Raw genomic sequence first — 11,815 nt, forward strand, 5'->3', positions numbered from 1 at the left:
AACCTTAGTTATGCATAAAACAACACAAAACAACTTCCCCCCCCCAAAAGAAAGCTAACAGTTCGAATTCAAGAATTTAAATTTCCAACTTATATTTTATTGATTAAAACAACAATCTAACTGTGACAACTAGCCTAATAGGTCCTCTAGACCAAACTAATAAATCATAGACTCCTAAGGACTTCATTTGAATCCATAATTCTTTTCTACCCACAAATCACCATTTGAGATCCTAATGTCCTTCATAGGCCCTTTAGGACTCATTACAACTTTGTTATTTTTAAAACCTCCTAAGGCCATGATAGGCTCTAGAACATGCCAATTAACTGGTGCATTGTATTCTTTTCCTTTGATCAACTTTCCATCTTCCATGAACATCTTTACTTGTGTTGATTCTCATGCATCAATTAACTACTAGATGGGTCCCCATCCAATCTGATGGAATCTTTAATAGATCCCTTGATCACCATAGAGTTGAGTAATAGTTGTAGTTCATATTTCCTTTCGTTGTGTGCCTTCCATCCCTTTCTCCCATGTCTGGTCATGGTTTGTCTTGTGGGAACCTTTCTCCCTTAGCCCCTTTGGAGTGTGACCCCACACCCCACCAATGGTCCTTGAGACCTAGTTTGGGCCTCTCAAGGAATGCATTAGCTTGGTATCCTATATTGAGGACATCCCTTGCCCCATCCCACTTTTATTTCTAGAGGGTATGACAAGATAAAACTTGTCAATGACCCTTGCAACCCCAATCTAGAAAGGTATCTCGTTTACTTCTAAAGTAATCGATGCAACTACTAATCCCACTATTCCCTTTAATTCGAAAGGCTTTTGTTTAGTTAAAGGGAAGATCATGAACATCCCCATTGTGATCTTGAAGGAAATAACTAAAGAAGTAGAACTTACTCTAGTTAGCCACTTCCTTTGAAATGGTTCCATAATTTCCACAAATCCACTATATTTTCTGGCAATATTGAGATCAGGTTCCAAACCTTTAGTATTTCCATCCAAGTGTTCCATGCATAGGGGTAAGCAATAAAGTGTATGGTTTATTGAATTTTCTTGAGCTACAAAAAGAAAACACCTGTTAGGAAAACACATACCTCTTTAACTAAGATTGTCCAACATCAAAATTTTATCTTAGAGAGCTATCCACTAGAAAATGTTTATTTTAGAATAAGTTTGTTGTTCCAAACTAAAGCCCATAGAGAAGGAGAATAATCTATCTCAACCATAGTGTGGACAACCAAAGAGATAGAGAAGACCCCTGAGGATTATTCATTCCAAATCAAAGAATCATCAAAGCCTAGCTTGATAATAGTAGAATTGAGATGGCCTTGGCTAGAAACAAGAACTAGGTCAAAATTCTAACCCACTGACCACCTTTCTAACAATCATTCACCTTAGAACGAAGGATTTGAGTTCATCTCTCTTTGACTTGAATATTATCTATACCATAGACAGAGGTTTATCCATTAGACATCCTAGTTTCCATCTTGCTTTTAGGTTGGCCATCACTTTAGCTTGTTGAATGTCCTTCCTGAAAGAAGAGACTGACATCCTATCATGATTGAAAAGAAATCTATACAAATAAGGAAGATCTTTTAAGTATTTTCTCCTCAATATACTATGCTAGTCTTTTTTCTCATGATATATTTAAAATGAAAGCATTTATTCAAGATTTTAGGCCCTGTTTGGTTGTGCGAATTGGATGGGAATAGGAAAATCTAAATACCTGCATTCAATAATTTGACATTTGTTTGCAAAACACAAAATTTGAATTAGAATTCGCTTATCCTAATTTGTCCCCAAAATAAGCATAACAAAATTCCTAAAAAAAGATAGAATATGAATAGCTTATTCTTATTCCAGTTTTTAATAAACCCAATTTGATGGGTTGTTAGGTCTGTGACTTTGTCGTTTGATTTTATTTTTCCACTCAAATGCATTTTTGGACTATTTTGTTCATTCATCATAAGATATAAACTAGGTCAACATTATTTAACATTTAATATGTGTTTTATTTAAATGGCAAAAAAGACTAATATCAGATTTGATATCTTTTATAAACTTCTATTAAATTATCTTTACAAATAAATCTTATGTTTAGTCTTATAATTAAAACTATGTTGACAGATATTTTAAATATCAAAAAAATGATCTCGACTTATTTTTCATTTTAATTTTTCTTTAATATATTTAAAAATAAAATGATTTTAGTTTTGATCTTATACTCATTAAAATAATTTGATTTAATTTAGAATTAAATTTATAATATACAATATAATATGTCATTTGAATTTCAATGAATTTCAAAAGTTGTGGTATATCATTCACTTAAAAAAAAGTTAAAAAAGAAGAAGGCTAATTGAAATAGTTAGGTTTTTTTTTTAAATAATTAAAAATGAGTTTTTATAAATTAAAAATCTTGTTTATTTAAAATATTACCAAACTAAAAAAATCAATTATTAAAACTTTAAACAAAACTTATTCCAATTCCTATTTCAATTGTTGCAACCAAACATAGAATATGCATATTTTGACTCCTCTTCTAGGTCAACCAAACAGGTCCAAATGATATTGTAGAACTTATTTTAAGAATTCATGAATACCAGAAGAGAGCTTATTCTAGCATAGATGAATGCCACATTTGACAATTCTTGCAACCAAACGGGGCCTTGATGTTGAGTAGTTATGCATCGATTTGGCTCAAAGCCCTCGTAAGTTCTAGCATATGTTGAAGTTGAACAAGATAGCGACCATGGTACACCTTGGGAGAGAGAAAACCTAATAACTATTCCGATTGAACTTATAAATTGAGGAAGGCATACATAAATACTATTAATCATTACATATGTTATCGCTATGCACAAATCACAAGGTTTGATAGATAGAACCATAATTGATATAGGTAGAACATAAAGATAAGGTCTAACATGTACAACAATCTCTAGATTTAGCTTCCTTCAAGGCCTTTGTGTAGAGCTTTCCTTCTCTTTGGATTACTATTGCAAAAGGAAAAGGAATCCATACAATATTATTGGAATGAGAGGAAGATTTCTTACAATTTGCCAAGCACACAAATCCTGAATGTGTGAAGTTACTTGTATGCACACTTATTAAGTACTAATTTAAATTATTCCCTTCATTTCATGATTTTTTAAACTTATAAAGCATAGCATTTTTACACCTACTTCTTAAGCATTACAAATTAATTTATTCCATTCATTGCATTTTCTTTTAACTTATGAACTATAGCATTTTCTCTTCTATAGGTTCACATTTACTATAATATGAAGAAACAAAGAAGAATTATATGTACGTATACAATTTTTTTAATGTCTTTCAATATGTTTCAATTTCACATTTTCTTTACACACAAAATCTATAATAAACTATAATAAGATGTTATTATAGTTCCACATTTTTGAAACTATTGGAGATTTCAAGATACCCTTCGAAAGTGAATATCCCCTATTAGAGGCATGGGGTAAGAGATTTATGCAGAGGGAGAGCGTCAACAAAATCCTTCCCTCCTCTGAGAGGGTACTGGAGAGGGTCTTCTAGGTTAGGAAGAGATTTGTTGTAGACTAAAGCTATCATGTGCAACAGACAGTATCTGTCAAGCTATTTAGCTAGATAATTTGTTGAAGACAATGCCCATAAATTTGTCCATGGCATTTGTGAATCTACCGTTAAACTCTTAGACTCAAAGATATCATTGCAACATCAATAAATTCTCCAACATAAAAACTAAAAGTTCATATTATTTTGTGCAAGATATATTTGTACTACACTGACAATCAAAATTTCCTTTTGCTTTTGAAATGGTTATTTAAGTACATTCATTGAAATTCTAGAATGCATATGTGCTTCTAAGTGACTTCAATAATTAAGCCGATAGGTTTCTCCTATGGAGCGATAGCTCTAAAATAGATATTTTTTTGTCTCACGTACAGTCAGTTGTCTCACACAATTAATAGACAACTAAGTCTCTAGATATTGTTAAATGATTCTCCACATTTGACGGCTTAGATAATGGGGAAGAAGAAGAAAAAGATTGCCAAAGTGTGGTGTTATTATTGCGAGCGAGAGTTTGATGACGAAAAAATATTAGTGCAACATCAGAAAGCCAAGCATTTTAAATGTCATTTCTGCCATAAGAAGCTGTCAACGGGCAGGGGCATGGCAATCCACGTTATGCAAGTACACAAAGAGTCTGTGACCAAGTAAGTCATCTTTATGTGCCAGATATTTTTGATCGAAGATTTATGCAGAAAGTCAGTTTTGAGTAATTTGAAAATACAGCTGTGATATTTCGTATTCATGATAATTCCAGTACTGAAAAAGGAATTGAGGCCGTCAAAGACGTGCTGAGAAAAGGTGTCAATGGCGAGTACGTCCTTGGATATCCTGGTCAATGTAAATATTTTGGTGTGCAATATGAACGATGAGAATTTAGATTAGGGGGTCTCACTGACAGTGACATTGACTGAGGAGAAAATGCAAAAACCAAAAAGTGAGGCGCGATAGTGATAGTGACACTGAGTTAGAGTAGAAAGTTCATAAACCAAGAAGTGAGATATGGGATGAAGATCGACAGTGTAGGCATTTATATTTGGGTGATTTTGAATACTCATAAATCCTATGGAGGTGTTCTATTTTAGGAAACTCATCTTTATATTCGCAGTTGAGAGTTGATCTGTCAACACAAGTGGTGAGCTGTTCTTCATTTTGATCTTACATGTATGCATCGAAGACTGCTTTTAAATAAATGCTCTTACAGGAGGATCAGATCAAGTATCTGAATGCTCTTCCAATCGGCATGATATATTTCAAAATAGTGATCTTGTGCGCTTTAAACTACACAAATCTCTGCAATAAAATTCAGAAAAGTTGTTTCGTCTCCATTAACTCTTCTATTTTATAAATGAAATTGATGCAAAGAGATATATTATATTTTTAAAAATATTAATATCTATTAAAAAATAGAGTTAAAGATTTTTTTCAATTGAAAAGATTTTTAGTTAATCTTTTTACAATTTTAATTTTTTAAAAAAAAATTGTATATTCATAAAATAATAGTAATAAAAGAATTTTGGGAAAAAAAACAAAGTTTGAAAAAAAAAAGTTTAATATTTTTTTTTATTAACATCAATTAGTTTTTTAGTTTAGCTTTTATTTAAAAGTTTAGAAAATATTGATTTTTAATATCATTTATGATTATATTAATTTAATATTTTTTAAAAGATTGATATTTTTCTCACCAACATCAATTAGTTTTTTAGTTTAACTTTTTTGAAAAATTAGAAAATATTGATTTTTAACATACATTTAAAAAAAAAAAATAAATATTCATAAAATAATAGTAATAAAAGGATCTTGGGAAAGAAACCAAAGTTTTGTATTTTAAAAGTTTAGAAAATATTGATTTTTAGCTGTCATTTATGATTATATTGATTTAGTATTTTTTTAAAGATTGATATTTTTCTCCCCGACATTAGTTTTTTAGTTTTTTATTTTTTGTTTTAAATTCTAAAATATTAATTTTTTTACATCATTTATGATTATATTGATTTAGTTTTTATTTTCAATATTTTGAAATATATTATATAATTAAAAAATATCTTGTATGATAATGTAGTAGTATTATAACATTATAACATACATCAATTTAATATTTAATATTTTTATAAATCAATAGTTTAGAATATAATTATATAATTTATATTAATTTTATAAATATTCCTTGAGAAAATAATTGGAAAAATATATAAATAAAGAAAATGTTATTTTATTCATGTACTCTATTTTTGATATCTTTTTATTTTTATATAGGGTTTTGTGTCCCTCAAAACCTCTTTTTATGTAATCCAAAAAACATTTTTCATATGAGGCAAGAGTTTACAACATAAAGAGCAATAACTTGTGAGTCTTTCATGTGGAAGGTTTTGGGTTCAAGTCTACTTGAGCTTAACACATAAAAATAGCTAGTATAGATATCTTAAATAAATATATCTTAGAAAATGTCGATAGATATCTACTACAAAATGATTAAAATTTAATTTACAACCTCCAAAATTATTTACATTTCAATTATCTCTATTTAAAAAAATAAATTAATTTTTTTCTTAAAAAAATTAATGATTTATATCTCCAAAAATTATAATTTTAACAAACATTTTATCTGATTTTATTAAATTATTTCTTAAGTATATTTTTTTTTGAAAAAGGAGGGGTAAAAACTTTATTGAAAAAGAAATCAAAGTAGTACAGAATAGACTAGGGCCTGAACCCTAGGAAACACTAGAAACCAGAGAAAAACCGTAGAAGCAAAATCAACTCTCCCTGATTCCACTTACATCCTCTGTCAACGTCCTCTCCAAATCTTGATGTAACTCACCTAGCAGTTGCTCCCACTCATCAATCTGCCAACCATCTATATTTTCAGATGCCCATTTTGCCAAACTATCAGCTGCCCTATTCCATTCCCTTGGAATATGGGTATAAGACACTGAATCCAGCATAGAACTAACCTGTAAAATCTGTTGCACTATCAAAGACAACTCCCAGCTAACATCCGAACACTTTCTCTCAAGTAGAAGATTCACAAGAACTTGAGAGTCAGATTCACAAATCACCTTACGCCACCCAAGAGCAAATGCCCTTTGCAAAGCATAAAGGATAGCTAACCCTTCCATTCTATTAATAGTTTGCACCCCTTTATTGACTGAGAATATAAAAACCACCTTACTAGAATAATCCCTACCAATTCCACCTATACCAGCAGGCCCTGGATTTCCCCTAGACGAACCATCAGTATTAACTTTTAAAATGACAGCCAAAGGGGTCATCCATTTCCCTATCCTTTGAACTTTATGTTTCGCCCTTCTACCTCTCCTAGCATAGGCAGAGTCTAGAGAAATTCCTAGAATTCCAAACCTGTCAACCATTACAGCATCCTCCCTCTCAAGAGGCATCACCACCTCACTCTTAGCTAGGATTGTGTCCTGAATCATTCCCAAAATTCTAAACCAAACCTGCTGAATCCCCAAAGCTTCTCCCCGAAATATTCTTCGATTTCATTCCAGCCAGACTTGCCATAGCAAAAAGGTAGGTCCAGTATACCAAACATCCTGCAAGAAGGGAGCCAGAGATGGGGGCCTCCCCAGTCTCAACCAAAAATCCGCCAGAGAGGAAGCGTGAATGCACGGGCATTTCCAAAAATCCCACCAGAAATGCCATAACTGTAGAGTGAAAGAGCAATCGAAGAAAAAATGCATAGAGTCTTCCTCCTCATTACTACAAAGGATACATCTCGACGGGCCGAAAAAACCCCTCTTCTGAATATTGTCCCAAGTCAGGCACCTGTTCCAAACCAAGGTCCAAGTAAAGCAGTTACATTTTGGCCAAGAAAACTAACTCCAAACTTTCTTCCACCATTGAACCTCCCCTCCCACCAGCTATTGGGACAGCAACTCCTGATGCCCAGAGGAAACAATATACACACCCTTGGGATTAGGGGACCAGGCCAACACATCATCAACCCTAAGGGCATTACAGTTCCACCCCAAAAGAATGTACTGGAGCTCAGCTCGCTCCACTTTCGAACCAAAATTAGGCCGTTCCTCTGGATTCTTCCACCTCACCTCCACTAGCTAACCCTAAGGGGAAAAAGATTTAAAGTCGCACACTCTTGACCATCCAGCATCAAAGAAACTCTGAGCCAACATGCGCAAATGAGGATACTGAACAACCAGGGGAGGATACTCATCCCAAGCATCATGCTAGAACTGAGCCTCTGAGCCACTTTTGCAGATCCAATGTAAGCCACCCTTAATGAGCGCAACTCCTTTCTTGAGAGTACTCCAAATCACAGAGCCTTTCCCACACAAGCTATACCGAGGGATATCATTATGGGGGATCCCTGGAAGGTACTTCAGAGACAAAATTCTAGCCCAAACCTGATACTTTTCCACACACCAACGCCAATACAATTTGGCAGCCAAAGTAGTACCAGTTAGCACTGATTGTTGTAAACCAAGACCACCAAACTATTTTGGGCTACAAACAACCTCCCATTTGACAAGACTCCACTTGGTTGAAGAAAGATTACTAGCCCATAAAAATTTTCTTGCTAAGGAGTCCAGTTCCCTAACAAAGCTCAACGACGCCACCTGAACCATACTCCTATAGAGAGGCAGAGTTTGAACCACAGATTGAATCAGTTGGACCTGACCAGCAAAGGATAGCCAACGATGGGTCCAATGAGTAACTTTGGCCCGGAACTTGTCAAGAATGACCTGCCAAGAATCCTTAGACTGCCTACCACCAGAGATAGGAATGCCTAGGTAGAGCAGAGGAAGACTTCCAATTTGGAATTTGAGAATATGAGTGATTCTCCTCTGAATAGAAGGTGGAGTGTTAAAGAAAAAAATGGAAGATTTGTCCTCATTAATCAACTGACCTGAAGTAGCAAGATAAACATCCAACACTTTGCGTATATTAGAAGCCTCCCAAATGGTAGCCATGCCCATCAAAGCCGTATCATCCACAAATTGTAGGTGAGACTGCACAAGAAGACCTCCTCCCCATTGCCAGCCCTAAATAAAGCCCCCTTCAACATTATTTTTTATCAACCGACCCAGACCTTCTACCAAAAGAAGAAACAAATAAGGAGATAGGGGATCACCCTGCCATAATCCCCTAGAGGCACCAAAGAGATTAGAGTGTTCCCCATTAATCAAGACCGAGAAAGAAGTTGAATTCACACAACTCATAACCCACCGGATCCATTCCTCCACAAAACCAAAGGCACCCAGAACCTTTTGGAGAAATGACCAACGGACTCTATCATATGCCTTAGCCATATCCAACTTAATGAACATAGCCTTGTCTTTTGAATTGGCCATAGAATGAATAGTCTCAGTTGCCACAACCACCCCATCCAGGATCTGGTGTCCCTTCACAAAGCCACTCTGTTCTTTAGAAATTAACATTGGAAGCCGCTTTTTTAACCTATTAGCTATCAACTTAGATATAATTTTATAAATAACATTACAAAGAGAGATAGGGCGAAATTGACTTATCCGATCAGCCCCTTCCCCCTTGGGGATGAGAGCAAGGAAAGTAGAATTCAGAGCTCGAAGCATTTGTTTTTTCCTCTGGGATTCTTGAACAACTACCAGTAAATCTATCTTAATAATATCCCAAAATTCTTGGAAGAACTCAATCAAAAAGCCGTCTGGACCTGGAGCTTTTCCTTTTTTCATCTGGAAAATAGTCCCCTCCAATTCCTCCAAAGAGATGGCCCTCATAAGATGCTCTTTCATTTCCAAAGAGACTAAAGAAGGAATAGAAGAGAGGACTTGGGCCTCTTCAACTGAGTCCCCTTGTGAAACCTCCCTAAATAAAGACTCAAAATACTGTACAGCTTCGTTGAAAATATCCTGAGAAGAAGAGAGCATCTCCCCCTATCATTCACCAAGGTTGAAATGGAATTACCATGTTGTTTGGCCTTAACTAAATTGAAGAAGAAAGTAGTATTCTTATCACCCTCTTGAAGCCATTCAATTCGAGCCTTTTGTTTCCAATAGATTTCCTCTCTCAGTTCCCACTCCTCCAAAGTTTTCAGAGCCCTAGCTTCCTCCCACAACAAATATTCTGACACCCCATCTTCCCTTAACAACCTGGTAATATCATTCAACTAAGCCTGGGCTGCATATTTTTCCTAAAAAATATTACCAAAGCAATACCTGTTCCATCTTTTAAGCTGATATTTAACATATTGAAGGAGTTTAGCAAAAGTATACATTGCTGTACCAAAGGCAGGTCTACCAACCTTCCACCACTCAGCTACATAGCCATATAGATCTGGGTCCCTTAACCACATAAGCTGGAATTTAAAAGGTGGCTTCTGAGGCAGCTAGTTGGAGGAGATAACTAACTTAATGGGCTAGTGATCCGATCCTCTCCAATCTAATATCTCAGACCTGGATGACCACAATCCACCCACCCAAAAACAGGAAACCATGAAGCGATCTAATCGTTCAGCAATGCAATTGTCTCCTATTCTTCTATTATTCCAGGTTAATTGGCCATTACTAGGCTTGATATCTATGAGATTGAGTGCCAAGATGTTATACCGAAGAAGCACAGAGGAGGGCTCAAGTCTTGCAATACCCCCCCATTTCTCAGAGAGATCTAAGATAGCATTAAAGTCTCCAGCAATAATCCATGGAAAATAAGGAAATAACCTACGAACAAAGTGAATATTATTCCATGTAAGGATCTTACCTTGGAGCTCAATAGGGGCATAGATTTTGGAGAGAAGAACAGACTCTCCTGACTCATAACACAGAGAGACCAGGGAAATAGATGATCTAAAGGAAATCCACCACATAGGCTGGATCTTTCGTGGGTTCCAGAGGAAAGCTACCCCCCTTGAAGACCCCTGAGCTCCAATGCACTAACATTGACCATTCTTCCACAATTTAGGAGCTATACTCATCATACTCTCAACAGAAACTTTGGTTTCCTGAAGAAAAAGAACATCAGGAGAATGAATTCTAACCAATTCTCGAACAGCTTTTTGTCTAGGGCCACTGTTCAAGCCCCTTTTATTCCATGAAATAATGATCATTTCTGGGGAGCTGGGAAATGAGAATCCAAGGTCTTGAGAGCTCCTGACTCCACCAGATTCTCCCCAATCATCTTAATCTTCTCCATCTCCTTCTTACACCCACTTTTACCACTTTTCTCAGAAACCCCCTTCTTACCATCCTTTTGAAGAATACCCAAGTGAGGAGAAGACTTGCCACGTTTATCTATATCCAAAACAACACTTCGTGCAGGAAGGGCATTTCTTAAGTATATTATGTTCATAATTAATTTTAAAATTTTAACATGTAGATGGTTGTCAAATTTAACTTCGAAAGATAAAAGTTAACATTAACACACACCATCTTAGTCCACCATTGTAGAATGCATATCAACATTAAAATAAAAAAATCTAAATAAATGTTGATAGATAATTTGCTATGCCCAAAACTATTTATCTTTTTCACTAACTTATCTTTTTATTTTAATTTCTTAAATAAATTAATGATTTATATCTCCAAACATTATAATTTTAACAAATATTTTAAAATGTACTCTATTTATAATTAAAATGTAAATTTTGATGTGTAGATGGTTGTGAAATTTACTTAGATAAAAGTTAACATTAATACACTCACACTATCCCACTCCACCCTTTCTACCATTGTAGAATGCGTATAGATATTTCTACATGAACAATTTGAAGTTTCTTTTTAATATGAAACACGTGCATAGGGTTTTTAAGTTTTATCCATTTATGAAGGTCCACAATAGACATCTATCACATAATTGAGTAGCCCACCATTGCAGCTGACTATTTCTAAACATTTATGATGTATTTGGTTAAATGCTGAATCAAACCATAAGAGACAATTTTTTTTTGACTCCTCCACTTTGCATGGTGCATAATTAAAATTCTCATCTTTAATTCCATGTAGCTATGTTCAACTTTAACTCAGCTATCTGAGGTGTTCGTGTTAACATCATTTATGTTACATATGTCTTGACAATTGTTGTCTGCATTCAAATATAAAGGGATGTATGACATGTCGATAATGGATGTCTATAGAGCGGTAGTATAAAAAGTCCAACCTTACTATGGATAGAGACACACCATTTTGCTAATCATGCTGGATCACAAACTATTCATTTCCTTTTACTAAAGTTTGTACATTCTCAAGTTTAATTAATTATAGTTGAATTATTTTTTCTAGTAACT

The 11,815-nt window shown here is 34.5% G+C and overlaps 1 protein-coding gene across 1 annotated transcript; it reads right to left on the bottom strand.

Annotated features, from left to right (window-relative positions):
- Window positions 1–7,026: 7,026 nt before the first annotated feature.
- LOC149547433 (uncharacterized) lies at window positions 7,027–10,639 on the bottom strand. Its single transcript, XM_089794133.1, has 9 exons — window positions 10,513–10,639; window positions 9,990–10,341; window positions 9,753–9,878; window positions 8,940–9,402; window positions 8,073–8,600; window positions 7,797–7,961; window positions 7,471–7,655; window positions 7,313–7,365; window positions 7,027–7,244 (listed from the first exon to the last, which is right to left on the bottom strand). The coding sequence occupies exons 1-9, from the start codon at window positions 10,637–10,639 to the stop codon at window positions 7,027–7,029; spliced, it is 2,217 nt and encodes a 738-aa protein (XP_089650259.1).
- Between the last annotated feature and the right edge of the window lie 1,176 nt (window positions 10,640–11,815).

The sequence above is a fragment of the Cupressus sempervirens genome, chromosome 7 (assembly GCF_028749045.1).
Source record: "Cupressus sempervirens isolate cs-2001-9-10 chromosome 7, ASM2874904v1, whole genome shotgun sequence".
NCBI lineage: Eukaryota > Viridiplantae > Streptophyta > Pinopsida > Cupressales > Cupressaceae > Cupressus > Cupressus sempervirens.